At 53.2% G+C, this 26224-nt stretch overlaps 1 protein-coding gene across 1 annotated transcript; it reads right to left on the bottom strand.

Annotated features, from left to right (window-relative positions):
• Positions 1-4182: 4182 nt before the first annotated feature.
• Positions 4183-26028, bottom strand: Gna15 (G protein subunit alpha 15). The gene is made up of 8 exons (XM_048342054.1): positions 25763-26028; positions 18827-19011; positions 16637-16791; positions 15378-15506; positions 11792-11921; positions 8905-9058; positions 4305-4556; positions 4183-4235 (listed from the first exon to the last, which is right to left on the bottom strand). Exons 1-7 carry the CDS (start codon positions 25914-25916, stop codon positions 4330-4332), a joined length of 1134 nt encoding a protein of 377 aa, XP_048198011.1. The 5' UTR covers positions 25917-26028; the 3' UTR covers positions 4183-4235; positions 4305-4329.
• Between the last annotated feature and the right edge of the window lie 196 nt (positions 26029-26224).

Raw genomic sequence — 26224 nt, 5'->3', positions numbered from 1 at the left:
GTGGGACCCAGCTGGTGTGTGGCCACAGAGACCATGCATGAATTCCCGGCTGCCCTGGGCGAGCGAGGGATGTCCAGTGCACCGCACAATCTGTCAGGTAATCGATGCAAATGGATTCCCAGCTATATGCTTTATTTGAGATAGGATTTTCCCCTGAGGCACAAGCTGTCCATGAAATTCTTCAGTAACCCAGGCTGGCCTGGAACTCATGCACCCCCCCCCCCTTACCTCTGCCTCCTAATTACTGGCATGGCCACTATGCCCAGTTTAGCGCCCTAGCTGACAGTTACTAGCTCTTCCCTACTTTAGCCCAGTTTGCTTGTCTCCCTGCAGCCACAGAGACTGCAGGCAAAGGCAGGCAGTGGCCATGCCACCCACACCACTTGAAACCCTAGACTGTGACTCCTGCTGTGGACACCAGAGGGCGCCACCTGCCGCTGCTAGGGGCGCGCGTCTCCATCCCTCTCCAAACACTTCCTGAACTTTCTGATGCCCTCTGGCATCCCAGGCTTACCCCTTCTGCAATCACCACTGCCCTTCAAGTCCCCCGATCCCTTTTTGGGGTGCCATGTAGAACCCGAACAGCTAGCTTAGTTTGGACTTTCCACCATCCCAATGGAACCTAGAAGTGCCCACCGCCTCTTCCATCGAGATCAGATGGAAGGAGAGGGCCCACCAGGAGACCCTGATGGGTACAAACCGCAGTCCTTCATTTGTATGCGGAGGACTGTGCTGTGATTGGTGGCAACCCACCCTCATTTGCATGAAGGGCTGCCATGATTGGTGCAGACAGACTAGCCACGCCCCTCCCTTTCTGGCTATATGAGTAGATCGTGCAGCTCCTTTTTCAAGCAGAGCTGCAGATACCTGCCTGGGGTGCAAGGTGACTCCTGGGGTTGCCTCATCAAGTGCAATTAAGACTTTTCAGGGTCTTTGTTGCTTTTTTAAATTTAAAAAAATTGGTGACAGTTCTAGGGTTGAATTAGAGCCTGTGCTCTAGAACTATAGCCACAGCTCCCCATTCAGCTTCATTTGTTGGTTAATAAGAATCTCATGGACTACCTGCCTGGGCTCTGGCTTTGAACCATGATCCTCAGATCACAGTCTTCTGAGTAGCTACAACCACAGGCATGAGTCACCCTAGACCTGGCTTTGTTGCCTATTTTTTGTTTTCCTTATTATTGAGCTGCTAATGCAGGGAGAAAAGAGAAGTGGAGCCTGATAACCAAGGTCTGGGTGCTGTTAGAGCCTCCTTGCTGAGGTGCAAAGGCACCTTGCACCCAAGCACACACACATGAACCTCACACACTAGAGGCTGCCGCCTCTGCTGCTGTCACCGGCCACCAAGGCAAGTCACTGGCAAGAGCACAGAACTGGCAGAGAAGTCCATGTGTGTCTGAGTCTTGGGGCTTGAACTCAAAGCCAGCACGTGAGCCACAGCACCAATCTGGCTTTTTCTGAGTTTACTGGAGATTACAGTCTCATGGGCTTTCTTGCCCAGACTGGCTTTGAACCATGATCTTCAGATCTCAGCCTCCTAAGAAGCTAGGAGTATAGGCATGAGCCACCAGCACCCAGCCAAGAGACTCTTACATCCAATAAATCACAAAAAAAAAGCCAAAAGTAGAGGTGTTGCTCAAGTGGCAAAGTGCTAACCTGATCTCACAGCACACAGGCCCTGAATTCAAGCCCCAGGACTGGCAGACAAACAACAACAAAAAACGACACTGTACTTTTAGACATGTTGATAGGTTAAAAAGGTACATGGCAGCCAGTTACTAGTGGTTCCCACCTGTAATCCACACTACTCAGGAGGCTGAAGTACAAGGATCATGATCCAAAGCCAGCCCAGGGAGGAAAGTCCCCAAGACTCCTCCTTCCAAGTAACCACCTAAAGGCCAGAAATGGAGTTGTGGCTCAAGTGGTGAAGTACCAGCCTTAAGCAAAAAAGCTCAGGGACAGGGCCCAGGCCCTGAGTTCATGCCCCAGGGACAAATATTAAGTGCAGAGGCGGGGCTTAGGCTGGGGTGGGGCTCACAGGGTAGGCCACCCACCTAACATCTGCTCCAGTACCACCAAAAAATGGTGAAGACAATCTGATTCCTTAGTCATGTTTATTTCAGGACTTAGATAAATACTTCTCTGGCCTTCCTTACTCAAACCCATCACTCGCTTTAGTCAAATCTTTGCAGACACAGGAGACAAGTCCTAGTGAGGAAAATTTCTAGAAAGTGCCAGATGTGAATTGAAACCTTGGCTGTGAAACGATCCATGGAAGACTTACTCCTGGCAGGTGTCAGCGTGACCACAATTAGAAGGCAAGCGTTTAAAGATAGAATAAAACGCAGGGCTGAGGGGCTGGGGATATAGCCTAGTGGCAAGAGTGCCTGCCTCGGATACACGAGGCCCTAGGTTCGATTCCCTAGCACCACATATACAGAAAACGGCCAGAAGCGGCGCTGTGGCTCAAGTGGCAGAGTGCTAGCCTTGAGCGGGAAGAAGCCAGGGACAGTGCTCAGGCCCTGAGTCCAAGGCCCAGGACTGGCCAAAAAAAAAAAAAAAAAAAAAAACGCAGGGCTGAGAATATGGCCTAGTGGCAAGAGTGCTTGCCTCATATACATGAGGCCCTGGGTTCAATTCCCCAGCACCACATATACAGAAAACGGCCAGAAGTGACGCTGTGGCTCAAGTGGCAGAGTGCTAGCCTTGAGCAAAAAGAAGCCAGGGACAGTGCTCAGGCCCTGAGTCCAAGCCCCAGGACTGGCCAAAAAAAAAAAAAAAAGAATAAAATGTTGATGGGTGAACTCCAGTTCAGTGTGACTGGTTTGTAGGAGAGGAAACGTCTGGGGTGTGTCTCAGTGGGGGAGCAGGTGCTTAGCAGACCCCAGGCTCCAGAGAACAGCTCCAACACATACCACCCACAAAAAGAGAGCAATTTGAACAAGGTGGCACTGTGGGAAATCCAGACTTTCAATCTCCAAAACAGAATAAATAGCTCACGCCTGTCATCCTAGCTACTCAGGAGGCTGAGATCTAAAGATCAAGGTTCAAAGCCAGCCTGGGCAGAAAAGTCTGTGAGATCCTTATCTCCAATGAACCACCAGAAAACAGGAAGTGGAGCTGTGGCTCAAAGTGGTAGAGTGCTAGCCTTGAGTGAAAAAGCTCAAGAACAGCACCCAGGCCCTGAGTTGAAGTGGGGGGGGGGGGAGGGAGGGGAGAATTGGAAAGGAAAAAATGAGAGAAGAAAGGGAAGGAGGGAAGGGAGGAGATAGGAATGAGAGGATCCATGTACTCTGGCTGCTGGAATTTGAGGGTAAATGGTAGCAGAGTAGTCTACTCTGAGTCTCTTTAGCTAGGGAAAGGGGTTAGAATCCACTTTTTGGCACAATAGGAGCACAGTCTCATAAATGGGCAGACAACAAGTAGAACTGTTTTTGTTTTTGTTTGTTTTTTTGGCCAGTTCTGGGCCTTGGACTCAGGGCCTAAGCACTGTCCCTGACTTCTTTTTGCTCAAGGCTAGCACTCTGCCACCGGAGCCACAGCGCCCCTTCAGGCCGTTTTCTATATATGTGGTGCTGGGGAATCCAACCAAGAGCTTCATGTGTAGGAGGCAAGCACTCTTGCCACTAGGCCATATTCCCAGCCCATAGTAGAACTTTTTTTTCCCCTTCATACAGTCACCTTCCCACCACGGGGTGGGGATGAGGAACGGAGAATAGTGGCAAGACACCTCGGAGAAATCACTCCTCTCCAGAGTGTTGTCTTTAATGTGGACCCCAACTGGGGTCCTGCAGAAAGGAGGGAATAAATATAGAAGGTGGATGGGGCACAGTGTGCTTTGATCCCAGACAGTGAGCCTCAGTTTCCCTCCTGTGCAAGCTGGGACAGGAGGGTGAGGGCCTAGAGGCTCGGGAGGGCAGCATCTTGTCCATGGGGGTCCCAGGGGCAAGAAATCCCTTCCTGCAGCAGTTCCGACATTGTCCACGAGGGGGCGACAGAGTCCGCCCTCCGGAAGTGTCCTGAATGACGTCACCCCCAGGACGTCTGGGACTTCCTTTCTGGTGACGTCACCTGAGAAGACCACGCAGTCTGGGACGGTTCTTCACTTCTTCCTCCACCTCAGCGACCCCGTTGGCCATTTCGCGCCATTCTGTGACTTGCCCGTCACAGCGGTACACTGAGTCAGAAGTCGGGTGGTGGAAGGTGGAGCCGAGCGGAGGCCCCGGGGGGGAGGGGCGCGCGTGGCCCGCCGCCATCCCCCACGAGCTTCGCACGGCGCTGCCGAAGACCTCGGGCGGGGGTCCGGCCGGGGAGTGGGGGTTCCCCGGGTCACAGCAGGTTGATCTCGTCCAGGTAGCGGGCCAGCACCGAGTCCCGCACGTCCTTGAACACCTTGCGGATGTTCTGCGTGTCCGTGGCGCAGGTGTAGTGGCTGAAGAGGCGGCGGGCACGGGACCCCTTCTTGCCGCCCTCGGGGCCGTCCGCGCAGCCCGTATACATCCGCATGTACAGGTCCAGGATGAACCTCTTGGCCGCCTCCGCGTCCTGTTTGGGTCCTGGGGGTAAAGAGTGGGAGATAGGGGTCAGGACTCATCCTTGGGACCCATGGGGCCCTCTTCCCTATCAGCTGGCCAGAAAGGATGGGTTCCGCCATCTTTACTGCGGGCAGGCACCGTCTTTAAGGTCACATCCGGTCACCTGACTCTGGCTCAGCCAATGGTAACATCGGGGAGTGCACAGCCGTGTGACCTGAAATGGACCAATGAGACTGAGTCCTGGTATTTTGGACTGGGTTTTGTGGAAGCAATACCTACCCGCTTGGATACATTGGGAATGGAGGCTGGGAACCTGGAGTTGGTGAGGCCGACATCCTAAGACTGTGACAATAAGGAAATGGGAGGAGAGGAAGGGAAGTAAGGGGTCCCTAAGTCAGCCTCAGGTAAGACTGCCCATCAAAAAAGAGATCCAGGGACTGGGGATATGGCCTAGTGGCAAGAGCGCTTGCCTTGTATACATGAGGCCCTGGGTTCGATTCCCCAGCACCACATATACAGAAAACGGCCAGAAGTGGCGCTGTGGCTCAAGTGGTAGAGTGCTAGCCTTGAGCAAAAAAAAGAAGCCAGGGACAGTGCTCAGGCCCTGAGTCCAAGCCCCAGGACTGGCCAAAAAAAAAAAAAAAAAAAAAAGAGATCCATCATGGGAATTCCTTTGACCTGATCTGAATGAGGGGGGAGGGGGAATAAAAAGGCTTCAGAGCTGTCCATCTTACTCTGTTTCAGAATTCTCTAATTCCTGTGGCTGCAGGGCCAGGACCTGCATGAGGAGGGTCCAGACCACCCCCAGGTCAAGAACAACGTGACCTCTGCCTCCCTGTGACCGTAGGAGACCTGCTTCACAAAGCCTCTGGGATGTGACCAAGCTAGGGGTTGGATTCCAGAGGCTTTAGCAAAACGCAGGTTAACTGACCTTTGACCTAATGGCAAATATGCTTTAGGTTCCATCTAGGAGAGTTTTTTTATTGTTGTTTTCATTTTATTTTTTCCAATACTGGGGCTTGAGCTCCGAGCTATGAGCTTTTGCTCAGCATTTTTACCCCTGACTATCACTTGAGCCCCACTTTTGACTTTTTGCTGCTTAATTGGAGATGAGAGTGTCTCAGACTTACTTGCCTGGGCTAGCTTTAAACTGCAATCCTCAGATCTCAGCCTTCTGAGTAGCTAAGGTTACAAGTGAAACATCAGAGCCTGGCTTTCACCTATTGTGATTGACTATGCCTTGGCTTAAAAATAAAAGTTCCTGAGCTGGGCACTGGTGGCTCATACATGTAATCCTAGCTGTTCAGAAAGGTGAGATCTGAGGATCGTGGTTCAAAGCCAGCCAGGGCAGGAAAGTCTGTGAGACTCTTATCTCCAATTAACCACCAGAAAACCTGAAGTGGTGCTGTGGCTCAAGTGGTAGAGCGCTAGCCTTGAGCTGAAGAGCTCAGGGACAGCGCCCAGGCCCAGAGTTCCAGGCCCACACCAACAAAAATAAATTAATTAATTAATACTAATAATAATTCCTAGCCAGGCTCTGGTGGCTCACGCCTGTAATCCTACCTAGTCAGGGGGCCGAGATCTGAGGATCACCATTCAAAGCCAGCCTGAGCAGAAAATTTCCATGAGATTTGTATCTCCAGTGAACAAACAGAAAACTGAAAGTGGTGCTGTGGTTCAAAGTGGTAGAGTGCTAGCCTGGAGCAAGAGAAATCAGGGAAAGGGACAGCACCCCTGCCCTGAGTTTAAGCCCCACCACCAACAAAAATAAATAAAACAATAAATAAATAAATATTTCTCCCAAATCCCTATCCCCTTGAGAACCTCAGACTCTGAATTCATTTGAGAGTAGCGTATTTGCCGATGGAGTTAGGTGCATTAAAATGAAGTCACACGGGCCTGGGAATATAGCCTAGTGGCAAGAGTGCTTGCCTCGTATACATGAGGCCCTGGGTTTGATTCCTCAGCACCACATATACAGAAAATGGCCAGAAGTGGCGCTGTGGCTCAAGTGGCAGAGTGCTAGTAGCCTTGAGCAAAAAAGAAGCCAGGGACAGTGCTCAGGCCCTGAGTTCACAGCCTAGGACTGGCCAAAAAAATAAAATAAATAAGTAAATAAAATGAAGTCACACTGGCTCAGTGGGGACCACACGTCTAAAAATGGGTATCCACACAAGTGCCTGTGGCTCATGCCTGTAATCCTATCTCCCAGGGAGGATGAAGAAGTGCTGTTTCAGTCCAGTCCAAGCAAGGAAGTTTGAGACACCCCATCTCAACCAGAGAAGCCAGTCATAGTAGTTCACATTTGTCATCCTAGCTACAATGGGCAAGATGGAACATGTCTACAAGCCAAGGAAAAACTAGGGCTGGTAGCCACCATCAAAGTCATTCTAAAGACACAGAGTATCTTGACCTTCAAAGCCTCCGTGAGAAAATGACCCTGCCAACACCTTGATTTCAAAATTCAGAGCTTCTGGGCTGGGAATGTGGCCTAGTAGTAGAGTGCTCGCCTTGCATGCATGAAGCCCTGGGTTCGATTCCTCAGCACCACATACACAGAAAAAGCCAGAAGTGGCGCTGTGGCTCAAGAGGTAGAGTGCTAGCTTTGAGCCAAAAGAAGCCAGGGACAGTGCTCAGGCCCTGAGCCCAAGCCCCAGGGCTGGCAAAAAGAAAGAAAAATTTACAAATTCTGAATTATAAAGGAATCCATTTTTGTTGTCTGAAGCCCAGTCTGCTGTCCTTTGTTTCAGTATCTCTGATAAGGAAAAGAACTTGTCTCCAAAATGGCTACCCTCACTTCCTTCTTCCCCTGTGCTGACACTATTCCTTCTGAGGCAGTGAAGCCAGGTCCTGGTAGCTCACACCTGTCATCCTAGCTACTCAGGAAGCTGAGATATGAGGATTGTGGTTTGAAGCCAGCCTGGAAAGGAAAGTCTGTGAGACTTTTATCTCCAATGAACCACCAGAAAATGAGATGTGGCACTGTGGCTCAAAGTGGTAGAGCACCAACCCTGAGTGAAAAAGCTCAGGGACAGCACCCAGGCTCTGAGTTCAAGCCCCACAACCACCAATAACACCAACAAAAAAGAGGCAGTGATTGTCTCTTGACTCTGGGCTTCAGCAACATTGGGCCAATAGAATGGAATGGAAGGAACATTCTGACATTTCTGACTGGCAGCTTCCTTCTGGGTCAGCCATATTGTGAGGAAGCCCAAGGTACATGAGGATTTAAAGGGAGGGCAGACGAGGCATTCCAGGGCACCATATCTATTAAGGGATGTGCCATCTTGGAAGGCTCTCTCCAGTCCCAACCACCCCAGCTGATGCCACATGGTTTGGAGACAAATTTACCTCACTTAGCTTTTCCCCAATTCCTGACACACAGAATCATGAAACAAAATAAAACATGGCCATTCTTAAGCCACTACGTGTGAGGGTCCTAAGTTTAATTTTCTCCTTAGCATTAGGCAAACAGGACACAGAGAGTGTCTCATTTTATCCTGGAAAAAGGAGATCTGGAAAAGGTGCTAGAAATGTGCATCTTCTGTACTGAGCTCCCTGAAGGAAACACGACCCTACCTCCTTTGTAGGAAATAACCCACATGCTGCCCACCACTGACCTGTGCCCTTCCCCAGTGAGCTCTGGCCTTTTTGACCCTCTGGTGGAATATACGGTAACTCCCAAACCCTCTTACAGGGTTACATCTCTTGAATTTTTTTTTTTTTTGTCAGTCCTGGAGCTTGGACTCAGGGCCTGAGCACTGTCCCTGGCTTCTTTTTGCTTAAGGATAGCACTCTACCACTTGAGTCACAGCGCCACTTCCGGCTTTTTCTATATATGTGGTGCTGAGGAATTGAACCCAGGACTTCATATATACTAGGCAAGCACTCTACCCACTAGGCCACATTCCCAGCCCCTTGAATTTTTGTGTGTGTGTGCCGGTCCTGAGGCTTGAACTCAGGTCCTGGGCACTGTTCATAAGCTTCTTTGTGCTCAAGGCTAGCCCTCTACCACTTGAGCCACAGCATCACATCCTGTCTTTGCTGAGTAGTTTATTAGAGATGAGAATCTCAAAGACCTTCCTGCCCAGGCTGGCTTTGAACTGCGATCCTCAGATCTCAGCCTCTTGAGTAGCTAGGATTATAAGCATGAGCCAAAGACACATGGTGGTCTCTACTACTTTATGTCTGTGATAGAAAGGGGGAAACTGAGGCTCAGTAAGGCTGGGCAGCAGAAATAGGCAAACCTGGAACCTCCACACTCATCCTAGTTGAGACTTCTAGTGACACTGAGCCAAACCCTGATGAAGCCACTCTTGGAAGCTACTTTGGGGAGAGGAAAGTTCTAGAACATTCTAGAATCACTCACCCTGGAAGCTGGGGAAGTAGGTAGCCAAGTGGGAGGTGGGGATTTTCTCCTCCAGGATGTCAGTCTTGTTGAGGAAAAGGATGACAGAGGTGCTCCGGAACCAGGGGAGCTCAAGGATGGTGCGGAACAGCGCCAAGCTCTCCTTCATGCGGTTCTATGTGGGCAGAAGACAGGGTCATGGCCAGCCCAGCAGGCCACCCTTTCCCACATAGGGTGCCCCTCTCTTGCCTGGCTGGATTGGGCCGAAGCTGTGTGTGCCCAACATGCTTTCTGTTGCCTCTGGGTAGAAGTGTTTCCCCAAAATCTGTCCATTTGGGATTTTAGGGTATGATTTAATTTGGAAATAGAGTGTGTGTGTGTGTGTGTGTGTGTGTGTGTGTGTGTGTGTGTGTGTGTTATATGCAGGCGCCAGTCCTGGGGCTTGAACTCAGGGCCTGGGTACTATCCCTGTGCTTTTTTGCTCAAGGCTAGCACTCTACCACTTGAGCCTCAGCGCCACTTCCGGCCTTTTTTGGTGGTTCATTGGAGATAAGAGTCTCATGGACTTTCCTGACCCAGCTGGCTTTGAACCCTGATCCTCAGATCTCAGCCTTCTGAGTAGCTAGGTTTACAGATGTGAACCACTGGTGCCTGGCAAGTGGAGAGAGAGAGAGAGAGATAGAGAGAGAGAGAGAGAGAGAGAGAGAGAGAGAGAGAGAGAGAGAGAGAGAGAGAGATTTATTTTAGGTACAAGACAGGGACTCAGGCTGGGAATGTGGCTTAGTGGTAGAGTGCTTGCCTAACATGCATGAAGCCCTGGGTTCGATTCCTCAGTACCACATATATACAAAAAGGCCAAAAATGGTGCTGTGGCTCAAGTGGCAGAGTGCTAGCCTTGAGCAAAAAGAAGCCAGGGACAGTGCTTCTTGAGTTCAAGCCCCAGGACTGGCAAAAAAAAAAAAGACAGGGACTCAAATTCAGTACCTGACATTTTTTGCTCATTGGCTAGCACTCTACCAACTAAGCCATACCTGAACCCTTGTTTTTGTTTTTATTTATTTCTAAGATCTGAGGATCAAGGTTCAAAGCCAGCTGGGGCAGGAAAATCTGTGAGAGTTTTATTTCAAATCAAGCACCAAAAAAACCTAAATGTGACACTGTGGCTCAAGTGGAAGAGTGCCAGTCTTGAGCACAAAATCTCAAGGACAGTGCCCAATTGAGCTCAAGCCTAGAACTGAACAAAAAAGAAAAAAAGTCACTATGTTGGTCAAGCTAGCCTTAAATTCATGATTATACGCCCTCAGCCTCCCAAGTTCAATGTCTGACTTTTTTTTTTTTTTGCCAGTCCTGGGGCTTGAACTCAGGGCCTGAGTACTATCCCTGACTTCTTTTTGCTCAAGACTAGCACTCTACCACTTAAGCCACAGCGCCACTTCTGATGTTTTCTGTTCATGTGGTGCTGAGGAATCAAACCCAGGGCTTCATGCATGGTAGGCAAGCACTCTACCACTAAGCCGCATGCCCAGACCTTCAATGTCTGATTTTTGTATTTTGGTTGGGGAGGGGGTTAATTTGTTCCAGTCCTGAGGTGTTAACTCAGGGCCTTGGCACTGTCTCTGAGTTTTTTCACCCAAGGCTAAGACTCTACCACTTGACCGTCAGCTCTACTTATAGCCTCTTTTCTTTCTTTCTTTCTTTCTTTTTTTTCTTTCTTTCTTTCTTTCTTTCTTTGCCAGTCCTGGGGCTTGAACTCAGTGCCTGTGCTCTGTCCCTGAGCCTCTTTGTGCTCAAGTCTCTTGTTCTACTACTTGAGCCACAGCTCCACTTTCCACTTTTTCAGAGATATGAGTCTCAGGGACTTTTCTGCCCAGGCTGGCTTTGAACTGTGATCCTCTGAACTCATACTCCTGAGTTGTTGGTGTACAGAGGCCACCAGCTTTGTTTGTTTGTTTTTGGGTTTTTTGCCAGTCCTGGAGCTTGAACGCAGAGCCTGAGCACTGTCTCTGGCTTCTTTTTGCTCAAGGCTAACTCTCTACCACTTGAGCCACAGCGCCACTTCTGACTTTTTCGGTGTATGTGGTGCTGAGGAATTGAACCCAGGGCTTCATGTATACAAGACGAACACTTTACCACTAGGCCACATTCCTAGCCCCTGTTTTGAAGGAAGCTAATCCAGTGCCCGGGGCATTGGTGCCTGCTCTGCAGCCGATGGAATGACTAACAGTTCACCATGCTGTGTCTGATTCAGATTCTGATTCAATCTGAAAGTTCTCAGATCGAAGAATGACTTGAGAAACCTGAACCCTGATGATGCTAAGGGGCCTGACCTTCATGCTGGGGCGGCAAGTTCACCTCGCAGAGAGAAGCACCCTAGCCTTGCTAGCAGGAATGGAGGGGCTGAGTGGACTCTGTCCACTCCACACCCATGCCTGTGGGGAGCCTGGCGTCCTGGCCATGCCAAGATCCCAACTGGAAAGGGTGAAGGCTTAGGATCAATGTCACAACCAGGCACTGGTGGCTTATGCCTGTCATCCCAGCTACTCAGGAGATTGAGATCTGAGGATTGTGGTTCAAAGCCAGCCCAGGCAGTAACGTCTAGACCTTTATCTCCAACTAACCACCAGAAAACTGGAAGTGGTGCTGTGGCTCAAGGTGGTGGAGTGCTAGCCTTGGGCAAAAGATCTCAGGGACAGCGCCCATGAGTTCAAGCCCCATGACCCACACACAGAAAAAAAGTATGGAAATAAAAAAGATAAATCACACTAGGTTCACACAGAGCCATCAAACAGCAAAGCCATTCCCTCTGGGGCCCCTTGGCATTCTGACAGGATGAGGGTTCCTGGCTCCCCTCCCCCTCCTGGGCCCCCCCCCTCCGACTTCTGGCCAAGAGCAGGGAGGCACCTCTCACCTCCTGGCTGTTTTCCTCCAAGCGCTGATCGTATTCACTGAGAGAGGCCAGGTAGATGAGCGCAATCACATTCTCAAAGCAGTGGATCCACTTCTTGCGCTCTGACTTCTGGCCCCCGACGTCCACGATCCTATAGGAAAAGCAGGGCACCCCCCACTCCACTTTCAGAGTTCAGGCATCAGCTAGAGGCAGCAAGGTCTGCCAGAGGCCTGGCAAGAGTGTGGCTGCCCCCAGGGCCTGCGTATCCCTGGTGAGGGGGAACTCAGTCCAGTGGCTTTTACAGGTTAGAAAGTGCAGTCAGAGTTGGCCTGGTGTGCACACCTGTCATCTTAGCTACTCAGGAGGCTGAGATCTGAGGATCGAGGCCCAAAGCCAGTCCTGACAGGAAAGTCCATGAAATGATCACCTCCCATGAACCACCAAAAACATCAAGTGGAGCTGTGGCTCAAGTGGTAGAGCGCCTAACCTTAAGCAAAAAAAGCTGAGGGTCAAGGCCCAGGCCTTGAGTTCAAGCCCCACAACTGACAAAAAAAAAGGGGGGGGTCAGTGGGCCTGGGCGGCTGTGGGAATGTCCAGTGTCCACGCAGGTGGGACAGAGGCCTGTTCCCAGAACCCACGCAGCCCCTGTCTTCCGTGGCCTGGCGGCGGCCCCGGCCTCCACCCTCCACCCTCACCACAGCAAAGTCCTGAGCCAGGCCCCTTCCTGTGCCGAGTCTCAGAAAGTGGGTCACTGATAGAGATCTCCACCTTTCCTGGGGACCTGACCGTGACCCAGGACGTGACAGGGTGCAGCCACCCCATGCACCCTGGTCACAGCCTTCCAGAAAAGGGACTTGCCCGCAGCGCAGGAGGGGAAACTGAGGCTGGGAACTGGCAGCTGGACGGAAGCCAGCGCTTGTGAGGTTGGGTCTCCGACTCTGTCACTGTACAGCACACTCAAGGCTCAGAATCCACCCGCAGGGCAGGGCGGGAGGTGGGTGGGAGGTGGGCTCAGGGCTGAGGGGAGTTCTCAGACAGACAGACAGACAGACAGACCAGAAGTGGAGGCTTCCCCTGAGCCTGCCCAGCATTTGTTACCTTCTCCCCCCAAGAAAAACAGTGCTCAGTTCTCCCTTCCATCATCCATGCTCCATGCCACCCAGCCTCCATGCCACCCATCCGCCATCCACCATCCACCCACCATCCATCCTCCTTGCCACCCACCCACCCTCCCTCCCACCCATCTACCCACTATCCATCCATGCTCCTTGTCACTCATCCGCCATCTACCCACTCACCCACCTGCCCACCTACCCACCCAACAACCCACTCATCAGCCCACCCACCTATCCATCTACCCATCCACCCACCGATCTGTCCACCTCTCCATCCACCTATCTACCCACTCATCAACCCACCCACCTATCCATCAACCATCCTCCATGTCACCCATCCTTCACCCACCCACCCTTCCATCCACTCATCTACCCACCCCTCCATCTATCCACCTACCCACTCCTCAATCCACCCCTCCATCCATCCACTTACCCGTCCACCCACTCATCCATCTAGTTACCAAGCCACACATCTACCATCCATTCACCCATCCACCTACCTATCCACCATCCATCCATCATCCACCCACCTATCAATCCATCCACCCATCCATCTACCATCCATCCATCCTCTCCCACCCTTCCAACCAAAAAGATGAAGCATCACTGCAGTCTTTGGAGCTGGAGGGGGCAGGGCAATGCCTGGGGAGTCATGTGGACCGTTCTAGTTTGGACATCGCCGAGGCCATGATGGCCGGCCTGAAGAACGCAGAGAAGGGGCCACTGGCCGTGTTGAGCACAATCCCCCTCTAGTGCCTTGTGATCGCCTCAGCTCCTGTCCCCTTGCTCAGGTTGCTGAGCACTCTGTACTGCCCATCCCAGAATCCTCTCTCAATTCTCCCCCTTTTCTTCTTCTTTGGCAATACTGGGGTTTTAACTCAGGGCCCCACACTTACCAGGAAGGTGCTTTACCACTTGTCTAAGTCCCAGCCTTTGTTCTGCTTTAGTCTGTGCGTGCGTGTGTGCGCGCATGCCCATGCCCATGCCCGCTGGGGTCCTGAGGCTTGAACTCAGGGACTGGGCACTGTCTCTGAGCTTTTTGCCTAGCACTCTACCACTTGAGCCATGGCGCCACTTCTGGCTTTTTCTATTTATGTGGTGCTGAGGAATCGAACCCAGGGCTTCATGCATGCTAGGCAAGCACTCTACCGTTAAGCCACATTCCCAGCTCATTTCTGGATTTGTTCCCTCTTTAATTGGAGATAAGAGTAATCTTTCTTGCCCAGGCTGGCTTTGAACCTTAGTCCTCAGATCTCATCTTCCTGAGTAGCTAGGATTACAGTGTGAGCCACCAGTGGTTAGCTTTAGTCCTTTTTTTTTTTTTTTAATATTCTTCCTTTTTGTCCCAGGTTGACACGGACCTTAACCCTCCTAGTTATTCCTTTTTATATGTCCCACACAGATGAGATACCAGGGTGGGCTTTTGATTGGTTGAAAATGGGATCTCTTGAACTTTTTCCCTAGGCTGGTAACCTTGGTCTTCCCAATGTCAGCCTCCCCAGTAACTGGCACTACAGGCACGAGAGCCACCATACACAGCTGTTCAGTGTGCATGTATGTATTTATTTCTTTTTACTGGGTCCTGGAGTTTGAACTCAGTGCCTGCATGCTGTCCTGAGGTCCTTCCTTCTTTCCTTCCTTCCTTTCTTCCTTCCTTCTTTCCTTCCTTCCTTCCTTCCTTCCTTCCTTCCTTCCTTCCTTCCTTCCTTCCTTTCTCTTTGCTAGTCCTGGGGCTTGAACTCAGGGCCTGAGCACTGTCCCTGGCTTCTTTTTGCTCAAGGCTAGCACTCTGCCACTTGAGCCCCAGCACCACTTCTGGCTTTTTCTATATATGTGGTGCTGAGGAATCAAACTTAGGGCTTCATGTATACGAAGTGAGCACTTTACCACTAGGCCATATTCCCAGCCACCACTACCACCCCCCCTTTTTTTTTAACTCAAGATTAGTGCTCTGCCACTTGAGCCATAGCTCTACTTCCAGCTGTGTACAATTTACACACTTAGCTCACCTGTCTTCTGTGTGTCAGAAATAATCTTTGCATCATTCCTTCACATGCCATCCTACAGACTCTAATAATCCTTGCCCAGTACCAGCCCTTTCTGCCTTTTGTAGAATGTTCTGATGTTCCACCTTCACTTCAGACCAGTCCAGATGATGATGACCCTAGCTCCCCATTCCAAAGGCCTGTTTCCTCCTCTCCAACAGTTTCTTGAGGGTTGGGACTAGGGAGCCTCTATTCACCTTCCAGCTCCCGCAGTGCTGATGTCCCCCCTCTGGGAAGACCTCTTCTGAGGCTCCTCACTCTGGCCTCCTCTAGGTCCCAGGACTGACAGCATGGAGGACTGGAGGGATCTGTGTCTAGCTTTGCCTCCTCCAGCCTGGCAGCCCCTTCAAAGCTGGGACCAGAAAACTCCTATGTATCCCTACAGCCTCAGCTACTTTGTCCCTCTGACGTGAGCCTGCCCCAGGCCAGGTCCAGCTGGGCACTCACCGCAGATTGGTCTTCTGCACAGAGAAGCAGTACTCGTTGATGCCGGTGGTGGGCATGCGGCTCCTCAGCACATCCTGCGCAGTGGGCACGTAGCCCTCCTCAGTGATCCGCTCCAGGTGCGACAGGTAACTGCGGAAGAAGCACCTGAGGCCCAGCCTGGCAGCCAGCCTCCCTCGGATGCTTAGTCCCCCACCCCCGCAAAAAAAAAAAGGCCAGCAAGGACCAGGGGTGGGGTGGTCGCTGGGGCTTGCCAGTGTGGCTCCCAAGGCACCCCAGGACAGTGCACGGCTGCGGACGATGACAGACCTCCCTCCCCCAGCCATCACATCCCGATGCAGGCAGGGGTCACCCCAGGGTCTGGACCAAAGAGACACTGCCCCGAACAGAGCCGGTGTCTACCCACAGCAGCCCGGGCAGCCGGAGCTGAGCCCACTGGCTGGATCTCTCCACAGGCCGCGCCCACGGTGACCACGCCCACACCGCTCACACCCGCCACGCCCACCGTGGCCCCTCCTCCACGCTGCTCCTGTGCTACCCGACCCCACCCTATCCCCGGCCCCGCCCACCGTGGCACTACACCCCAAGTGGAGGGCCAACCATGCCCCATCCGCACGCTGACCACACCCCGACATGGGCAAGCCCACCTGGTAGCCCCACCCACCAGGCACTGGCTCCGCCCACATACCCAAGGCTCTCACTATGGCCCCATCCCCAGATTCTAGACCCAAATTGGTGCTGGCCACGTCCAGACAGCAGTCTGACCCCACCGTGGCCCTACCCCTAGGTGGTGACCACGCCCATTCAGCACTGGCCACGCCCCACACAACAGCTCATTAGAACCATGGCTCCACCCACATATCTTCCTTCACAGGGGTGTTCTGCTCATTCGGCAATCTGATATCGCTGTCACCACGCCCCCAGACAGTGACCACGCCCACTCGACACAGCCCTGCCCGCACACCAGCCTGATGTCGCCCTGGCCCCGCCCCTGGCAGCAGCCACGCCCACTTGCAACTGGTGACGCCCCCACACCAGTCTGGTGGGAACACAGCCCCACCCACAAATCCTTCACATCTGTATCCCGCTCCTATTGGCTCTGCCTCCACAGCAATCTGATATCACGGCCACGCCCCTAGGCTCTGGCCACGCCCCCACCCGCGATTGGCCTTCCCAAGGCCCCACCCACATATCCCCTCCCCACCCACCCCGCGTGGCCCCGCCCACACCCCCCAGACCCTCAGCAGGCAGCGCAGACTCACTACACCGCAGAGTCCAGCAGGTGGAATTCCCGCCTGCGCTCATAGCAGGCCCGGATGCCCGCGTCCCGCCACAGGCTCTGCATGGCCAGGGAGAAGCGCCTCTCGAACGTGGTCACCTTGTAAGGGTCCTGGCTCATAACCAGGCTGGCGTAATGCTGCGGAGGGAAGGGGCCATGAAGGTTAGGCAGCCTGCAGGAGCTGCAAGACCCCCACCCCTGTCTGTCCCTGTCCCGAAAACACTCTCCCTCTGCCTGGCTTTCTCTCCCGTGGGCACACTGACCACTGCACATCCCTCACTGCTCCAATTGCACAATCGCTGAGGCACAGAGGGAAAGGCAGCCCCTTGACAGCCGGAACTCCAACATCCCAACAGCAGTGTTCCTCCCGGCTCCTCTGGGCCCCAGTCCAGGGCTAGGAGGTATTTGGGTCATACCACAGCACAAAGAGGCAGCAGAGAGCAGCTGCACACTGACCAGCTGGGGCAGGACAACAATGACAGGTTAAGGATCACCCCAGTGGGTGCCAAGCACCCCACCAACTCTTCACACCAGCTGGCTTTGCCTCCTTCTTGGCTGCTCTGAGGTGGAGTGGGCAGGGAGGAGGTATCTCCAGAAGGAGGGAGGCTCAGGAGGCTACTCAGGAGTCTGAGATCTGAGGAACACAGTTCGAAGCCAGCCTGGGCAGAAAAGTCCATGAAACTCTTATCTCCAATTAACCACCCCAAACTGGAAGTGGCACCGTGGCTCAAGTATAGAGCACTAGCCTGGAACAAAAAGAAGCTCAGGAACAGCACGCAGGTCCTGAGTTCAAGGCGTAGGACCAACAAGAAGAAAAAAGGCACTTGGGGCTGATGTGGGTGCCCCCTGTCATCAGGCCTCCGACAGAAGGGAACAGCTTCATGGGAGCGGGGGACCCCCCCCAGCAATGGCCCCAAGGCACTGGCCCCATCCCCTGCCATGAGTGCAGGCCGGCTCTGGGAAGGCTTGGGGCGTGTCCTTTATTCCTATGGCATCTCAGGGTGGCCTTTGGCTGGCCTAGGCCTCCCGGCCCCTGGTGCTGACCAGGCCTGCGCTGCCCTCAGGAGCAGTGGGATGCACTGGGGACACAGAGCAGAAGTACAGGGCGGTGGTTTGGAAAGTGAGGATTGGTTTTTGCTCTTTCCTTGCGGCTTGTATTTCCTGAGCGCCGTTTGCACGCCTGAACCTCTTTTTCTCCTGTTTGAGGGCAATGATGAGATTTAAATAACATTATCACCCGCCAGCATTCCTCATTGTGTTCCGGAAGCTGCTTCTCTGTGTTCAGGGACTTAAACTCAGGGCCTCACATCCTTGTTCTCTCCTGGCTCTCTACAACGCTAGCCATGACTCTATTTTCTGGCCTTTTGTTGGTTAATTGGAGATGAAAGTCGGTTAGATGTGTCTGCCAGGGCTGGCTTTGAAGTGGAATCCTCAGATCTCAGCCTCCTGTGTAGCTAGGATGACAGGTGTGAGCCACCAGCACCTGGGCGTTTTCTGGTTTTGTTTTGTTTTGCTTTGCTTTGTTTTGTTTTTTACCTGAGCTTGAACTCAGGGTCTGGGTACTGTCCCTGAGTACTTTTTCTCAAGGCTAGTGCTCTGACACTTGAACCACACTTCCATTTCCAGCTCTGTGTGTGTGTGTGTGTGCGTGTTCATATGCACACTGTTAATTGTAAATAAGTCTCTTGGTCTCTTCTGCTTGGGCTGGCTTCAAACTGGAATCCTTAGATCTCAGCCTCCTGAGCAGCTAGGATGACATGTGAGAGCCATTGGCACCTGCCTGCTCTGGTTCTTTATTGAGATAGGGTCTTGTCTTGGTTTGTTTTTTTCCTGCAGTGATCTGGACTGCGATTATGCTTCCTGCATGGCTAGGACACCAGGCGTGGTCCACCATATCCTGCTATTGGGTAAGGTGAGGTTTCACAAGCATATTTTACTTGCCTGAGCTGGTCTCAATTCTCAACCTTGTAGATCCTCAACTCCTCAGAAGCTGCCTGAGGGGCTTGGGCTTTTTTAAAGTCCTTGCAAATTTTCCACATCAGCCTTGGCGGGGGGGGGGGGGGGGGTGCTGCCAGATCCCAATCTGATTCTGTTCAGATCTCTGACATCCTCAGACTTCAAAGTGCTTGCAGGAGAATCCCAGGGTCTGGGGTCCCTCGCTCCTGGGGCTTACCTCGCTCTCGGGCTTGCTGAAGCTGATCTGCAGCTGGTCCATGGCGTCAATCATGGCCTGCATGGACGCAAAGATGTTCTGGTAGACGAGCGGCCGGAAGGCCTTGCGCTCATCCTCAGAGTAGCCAGCCCCATGGATAATGCGCATCTGCTTGATGAACGTGCTCTTCCCGCTCTCACCGGGCCCTGAGGACAACCGGAGGACAACATGTCAGCCCTGCAGGGCTCTGCGCACCTGCTTGGCCAGCCGGGCTGGGAACACCCTCGGCGGCAGTGGTGGCGGAGTGTTCTGGGCCAGAGACTTTGTCTTTGCCTCCCCCAGCCTCATTTTCCCCATCCTAGGCCCGCTAGGCTGAAGTAAAGGAGACAGGGACAAACAGGCCAAATTTAGCCAGCAAAGGTTTTTGCTTTGGTGCAAAAGGAAGAGTTCTGATGTTTGGGGAAAGCAGCCTGTGCTGTAGCTCATGTCTGTAATCCTCATGACTTAGGAGGTTGAGATCTGAGAATGGCTGTTCGAAGCCAGCCTGGGTAGGAAAGTACATGACTTCTTCTTTTTTTTTAACCCATCCTGAGGCTTGAACTCAGAGCCTGGGCACTATCCCTGAGGTTTTTCACTTAAGGCTAGAGCTTTTCAGCAGTTAATTGGAGGCAAGAGTCTCATGGATTTCCCACCAACACTGACTTTGAGCAGTGATCTTCAGATCTCAGCCTCCTGAGTCGCAAGGATTGCAGACGTGAGCCACTGGCCACCAGTGCCCAGCTCCAAAAGTACATGACACTTTTCTCCAATGAACTACCACAAAGCCTGAAGTGCAGTTGTGGCTCACGTGGTAGAGCACTAGCCTTGAGTGAGCTCAAGGGCCATCACCCAGGCCGAGTTCAAGCCCCAAGACTGACACAAAACCAAAACAATAACAATAATTTAAAAAAAACTGGGGGGCTGGGGATATAGCCTAGTGGCAAGAGTGCCTGCCTCGGATACACGAGGCCCTAGGTTCGATTCCCCAGCACCACATATACAGAAAACGGCCAGAAGCGGCGCTGTGGCTCAAGTGGCAGAGTGCTAGCCTTGAGCGGGAAGAAGCCAGGGACAGTGCTCAGGCCCTGAGTAAGGCCCAGGACTGGCCAAAAAAAAAACCTGAAAGGAGCCAGGTAAGGTGGATCATGCCTGTAATTCTAGCTATGCAGGAATCTGAGATCAGATTGTCGTTTGGGGACAGGCCAGGCAAAAGAAAAATCCAAGAGATTCCATGTCAACCAATGGCTGGGCATGGTAGTACATGCATGTCATCCCCAGTGACAGAGAAACACAGGCAGCCCAGACCATCTTAGGCAGAAAGCAAGACTTTACCTCAAAGAGCACCAAGGTAGTAAAGAGGCTGGGCTGTGGCTCAAGAGGTAGAGCACCTGCCTAGTAAGTGAGAAGCCCTGGGTTCCATCCTTGGCACCACCAAAACAGAATGACAAGAAGGGAAACAAAAGCAAGTTATGAATGAAAACAGAACAAAGAAACCTGCCTGAGACTGTTCTAAGTGGGGATGGAGAAGGATAAAGGATAATGATGCTGAGTGTTGATCTGGATTCACTGTTGGCATTTATTGCTTTTTTTTTTTTTCCTTTGTAAAGGAATAAAATAAAAGTACAGGACTCAGCCATTTGGTGATCTCAGAGGCTCAGTGGGCAGAGGAGGCTTCCCCGTGGAAGTGGATTTCAGGGTTCAGGTTTGAAGGGCTCATCTAGAGGAACGTGGAGGAGCCCCTGTGGTGGGATCAGAGGAAGTGAGGGACAGGGAGGAGAGGAGGAGGCCGGGAGGAGGTGGGGCGGGTTGTAAAGGGCTCTGGGAGACTGCAGGAAGAAGTTGGGCTTTGGCCCTGAAGGAGGTGTGGGCCATGGAGGGCTGTGGGCAGAGGGAGGGAGGGACAGGACTCAGCCATCACAGGTTTTCACTGGTTGCTATCAGGGAAGACCATTCACGGGGGCAAAGGCAGGAGCAGGGGTGGGAGAGTAGCAGTGCTGGGCCAGGGGCAGGGGCGGTCCCCAGGTGCCAGTGGAGCTGGGAGCAGGGGCATCCCGAAGAGATACTTAGGGGACAGAACCCCTGGGCCAGGCTTAGCGGCTGGATAAGGGGGACGAAGCCCAACAAGGGGAGACTACGGGCCTGGGCCTGTACTGTGCCAGCCCAGCCCAGTGTCTGAGGGGGGGGGACACTGGCACAGGGGGATGGGAAGTGGGGGCCAGCTCCCCTGGTGGGGGGGGCTGTCTAATGCTAGGGGAACTGGAGTCAAAAGCAAAAAAGGGAAAGGGGCAGCCTGGTGTCTCGGAAAGAGGAAACAGGAGCGGAGGGGGAAGGGACAGGAAGGGGTCTGGACAACCACTCCCACCCCACATGCAGAACACCTACACCTCTGAGGACTACATGGGCAAGTTCTGGGCAGCTACCTGCACTCTGTGGGCCTCAGTTTCCCTGTCATGGAGCTTCTTAGACTTCAAGTTCCAAGCAGGTCTATTTCTGCAAAGGACATGGGGGGGATGGGGACAGTGGGCAGGAATCAGCAGGTCAGCGCCAGGCCTGCCTCCCGAGCCAACGGATCACCTGCCTGATCACTCCTGGTGCAGCTATTCCTTTTTTTTCTCTTTTATTTTGGTGGTGTTAGTTGGTGGTGTTAGGTTTCGAACTCACAGCCTTATACTTGCTAGATAGGCTCTCACACTCGAGCCACGCCCCTAGCACTTGCACCACGCCCATCATGTTGGCCACACCTCTGGCTCTTAAGCCCCGCCCCTTGGACACGCCCCTGGCACCTGAGTCCCTGGCATGCCCCCGCACCTCGGCCACGCCTTAGCACTCAAGCCACGCCCCCACCACTGCGACCACGCCTTCGCACTAGAGCCACGCCCTCGCGGAAAGAGCCACATCTTCAGCTGGTCCTTGCTCTTGAATGGCACAGAAAGCCAAGGAAGGCATGGAGTGCACAGGATAAAATCCGCACTTTCCTGCAGGGGGCTGGAGGCAGGGCCATGGAGGTGTGAATTTCTATGATCAGGGCTAGGGCAGGGCTGTGCAGATGTGAGGCCTGAGGGCCCAGCTTAGCACCAAAAGTGTAATATACATTTCTCACACCCAGGTGTGAAAATCAATTACCCAGCCAGAGAGTGGGCTTGGCTCACACCTGTAATCCTGACAGATCTGAGGATGGCCGTTGGAATGGAAGCCAGCTTGGGCCAACATGGGCAGACAAGTCCATGAGACATGAATCTCTCCCAGGAACTGATTGTATCGTAGGCTGAGGACACAGCAATGGCCATGGATGACTGTGGTTGGGATGGAGATTATTATTTCTCATGCCACATCGGGCAGCTCCCAGGACTGGGGCTCCTGACTGAGGGGGAGGGGGACGGGCTTCCACAGAGGTCACCAGGAGCGGTCAGCTCAGAGCCCATGAACTCAGAGCACATATTGCCTGAACCTCACCATTATAGGCAAAGGCTCTTGACCATTTGATGTGGGGAAACTGAGTCATGGGGCAGTGTAGACACTGCCTTAAGCTGGGACTCAAACCACTTCTGAGTCCAGAGCCCACACTATAGATTTTGAGTCCTGAGGCTTGAACTCTGAGCCTGGGCACTGTCCCTTAGCTTTTTTGTTCAAGGCTGACGCTCTACCTGTTGAACCACAGCTCCACTTCTGGCTTTGTTGGTTAATGGGAGATAAGAGCCTTATGAACTTTCCTGCTCAGGCTGGCTCTGGACCACGATCCTCAGATCTCAGTTTCTTGGGGAGCAAGGGTTATAGGCATAAGCCACCAATACCCGGCCTCCAAATTCTTAGATCTGCCCCCCAAAGGCAGAGAGCAACCCAAAGTGTCCCCCAGTGAACAGCTGAGTTTATTTTGTAGGCTGATCTGATTTCTTTCTCTCTCTTTTTTTTTTTCAGTAGAGAAAACCTCAGGGTGCTCTTCCTGCCCCCAGCACAGACCACGTGAGTCATGAACAGATCATTACTAGAGTCTGAACACTAGCAGCCAAGCCCATCATTGCAAGCCCTTCCAGCCCTTGGGCAGAAGTAGGGTGACCTCGGTCTGTTCTAGGAAGCCGTCAGAAGGAGGGGGGCCAGGCACGGGGGTGCCGTTCCCACCTGGGAGGAGGAGAAAGCGCTGTTGTTTCCTCTGGTGGGTGAAGGGGGTAGATGCCCAGAGGAGTGGGGTGAGCCATGACAGGCCCCCTTAAATCACAAAAACCTGGCATGAGCCCCAGAAAATGGGGTGATGGAGCAACAGGATCCAGGCCTGGGTGGCACTGTGGTGACAAGGCCAACTCCTGTCTGGCAAAATCCTAGCAGGTCCCTGAGCCTCAGTTTCCCTGTCTGTATTGGGGTACTGTGGCCTTAGGTGGTGATTACGTGATGCCAGGCACAGAGGACCCCCTAGCCCCCCAGACCAGGGTCCCCTCAACAGCTTCCTCAAATGATCTACTCCTCCCCCTGGATATTTAAAATAAATCAATAAGCAAAACCCTTGGATTCAATTCCTGTTTTCAAGAAGTTGGGGAGGGCAGGGCAGAGACAGCAGCAGGAAGGGACAGGGCGAGTCTGCACCCCAGCGCCTGGGGGCATGACAGCTGCTTCCTGCTCCTTCTGGCCCAGGCAAAGAAAGGGTTCCCTGACAGGCTGGCTGAGCAGGCCACAAGCCTATGTTCCAGGACATTCTGTACCCATCCCAGACTGTTCCATCGTTTCTTTAGCTATATGCATTTATGAAGCACCTATGTATACCAGACCTGTGTACTGTGCTCAGAACACAAAAGCAGAGATGAGCTGGGTACCAGTGGCTTGCACATGTAACAACTCAGGAGGCTGAAATCTGAGGATCACAGTTCAAAGCAAGCCTGGGCAAGATGCTTATCTCCAATGAACCACCAAAAAAGCTGGAAGTGGCACGATGGCTCAAATGGTAAAGCGCTAGCCTAGTGCAAAAAGCTCAGGACAGCGCCCAGGCCCTGAGTTCAAGCCCCAGGACAGGCACAGGAGGAGGAGGAGGAGGAGGAGGAGGAGGAGGAGGAGGAGGAAGAGGAGGAGGAGGAGGAGGAAGAGGAGGAGGAGGAAGAGGAGGAGGAGGAGGAGGAGACAAACTCTGCTAAGCAATTAAGGAGAAGATGGACAAGCAATGAAACAAAACAGCAGAGGGGAGGGGGTGGTGACAGGGAATTTGGGCAGAGAATGGCTGGGAACCAAACAATTGCTCTCCCAAGTGGTGACCCTGGGGCTGAGAAGCCCATGGGGTGCAGGGCCAATGGTGCAATGGCTGGAGCAAGGAGGCTGAGAGGTCTTGACAGGGCAGGTGTAAAAGCCCTGTGGTAGGGAAGGGAATAGATTGTTCAAATGGATCAACCCCTTCCCTGGATGGAAAAAAGAACGAAGATATAAATGACCAACGTGAGGACAAAAAGGGACACATCAGAATACATAGATCCTGCAGACAGCAGTACACTGACTACAGAATGCCTTTTCTACAAATACCTATTTAGTTATATGTGTGTGTGTGTGTGTGTGCGCGCGCGCGCGCGCACTGGTACTAAGACTTGAACTCAGGGTCTTAGCACTGGCACTGCCCTGGCTAGCCTCGAACCACAATCCTCCTGATCTCTACCTCCAGACGAGCTGGGATTACAGGTGTGAGCCACTGCTCCCGGCCCTTAGAGCTAGCTCTCTACTGAAGAAAATTCTTCATTATAAAGCTTCCAGACATGGGGCTGGGAGCATGGCTCAAGTGGAAGAGCGCCTGCCTATAGAGAGCAAAGGACTGGATTCAAACCTCAGGACCACCAAAAGGAAAACACAACAAAGACCTTGTGTCATTGGGGTGACAAGAAAACATACAGGCTTGTGGTCAGGTGAAGCAGGGCGGGAGTTGCAAGAAGGATCAAGGCTAGAGCTGGAGCCACCTGGATGTAGTGTCATTTTTGTGGGTTCCCCTTTTCTCTCCATTTCCTCTAAGGATGACCGGCCTCTGGCCAGGGCTCAGGGAACCCAAGATCCCCTGTGGACCGGGATGGGGGTGTGGTTCTCTGCACTTAGTTCCTGGAGGGCACCGTGGGGACCGGTGATGGGGAAACTGAGGCCTGAAGGCAGCAACATCCTGAAGTCGGACAGCTCTGACCTCTGAGACTTAAAACCCCCAGCCTGATGCAGCAGCTCACGCCTGTAACCCGGGCCACGCAGGAGGCTAAAATCTGAGGAGGGCAGTTCAAAGCCAGCCGGGGCAGGAAAGTCTGTGAGACTCTTGATCTCCAATCCAACACCAAAAAGCTGAAGTAGAGCTGTGGCTCAAGTGGAAGAGGTAAAGGACAATGCCCAAGCATTCAAGCCTCAGGACCAGCATCCAAAACAAACCCCAAACCCTCCCTGCTTCACCCAACACAGGCCTGGTCACCCCCGCAGTCCTTCTTTTGCCCTTTGTAGCCCAAATGATTTTATTTGCTTAGGAGTTTAGCCAAATATTTCTCATGCGGTGTCACCAGCAACTCTGAATGAATGAATGAATGAATGAATGAATGAATGAATGCAGACATGAATGCATGAGTCAGCCCCTCGGCCCCAGCCTTCACCGGCCCGGAGCAGCTCTCTGTGCCCGTGGGGCCAGGGCGGCCCGGGAGCCTGGCTCGTCCTCATTCGTTACATGCCACAGCAGGTCGGGCACGTTGGGCTGGCCTGGCGGCCAGGGCCCCGCCAGGCCGCTGCCCGTCCTCTCTCCCCACCAGCTCTGCGCCTGGCCTGTGCCCCTCACCGGGCTGCCCAGCCTCGACTTACCCGAGGGTTCCTCAGCGTTCCCATCTGGGTAATGGGCGCGTCTGGCACTGGCCACCCTCTTTCTCCCCATGCGGATTTCCTGCTTGCCAGCCCCCCCCCCCACACACACACACACGTCCCCCCAACACTCACCCAGGAGCAAGAGCTTCAGCTCCCCGCGGTCCTGCCGCTTCTGCTCCAGGAGGATCTTGTTGATCTCCTGGTCGATCCTGGCGGCCGTGCGCTCGTCCTCGCTGAGGCACCACGGGCAGCAGGCGCGGGACAGCGCACTGAGCGCGCGGGCCATGGTGCCCGGCTCACAGGGCGCTAGGAGGCATGGCCCCCCGGCCCCCTGGATGCCCAGGGCGGCCCCCCAGCCCTTCTGCCTGCCTTGTTCTTGGGGATCACACGTAGGAGACTCCCCAGTCTCTGTGTGTCTGGAGGGAGCGGCCAGCCCTGCGAGAGGCCCGCGCTGAGAACAGGGTGGGGACGAGGAAGGAGGCGGAGGCCCGGCCCCGCCCACCTCCAACCTGCCCAGACCCGGCCCAACAGGTTGGTGGCAAAGGGCTGGAGGCCAGGGGAGGGCAGGGCAGGGGCACCACGAGGTCTTGGCCC

Source organism: Perognathus longimembris, chromosome 3, assembly GCF_023159225.1.
Source record: "Perognathus longimembris pacificus isolate PPM17 chromosome 3, ASM2315922v1, whole genome shotgun sequence".
In the NCBI taxonomy this organism is placed as follows: Eukaryota; Metazoa; Chordata; class Mammalia; order Rodentia; family Heteromyidae; genus Perognathus; species Perognathus longimembris.
The sequence above is the reverse complement of the archived record's forward strand: the minus strand, read 5'-3'. Positions and strand labels throughout refer to the sequence as shown.

Coding starts and splice junctions, on each gene's coding strand:
- Gna15 (XM_048342054.1), bottom strand. CDS start 25,916: ATGGCCCGCGCGCTCAGTGCGCTGTCCCGCGCCTGCTGCCCGTGGTGC. Junction 19,012..25,762: donor GCTGAAGCTCTTGCTCCTGG/GTGAGTGTTGGG, acceptor GGTTGTCCTCAG/GGCCCGGTGAGAGCGGGAAG. Junction 11,922..15,377: donor GTGCAGAAGACCAATCTGCG/GTGAGTGCCCAG, acceptor CTTTTCCTATAG/GATCGTGGACGTCGGGGGCC.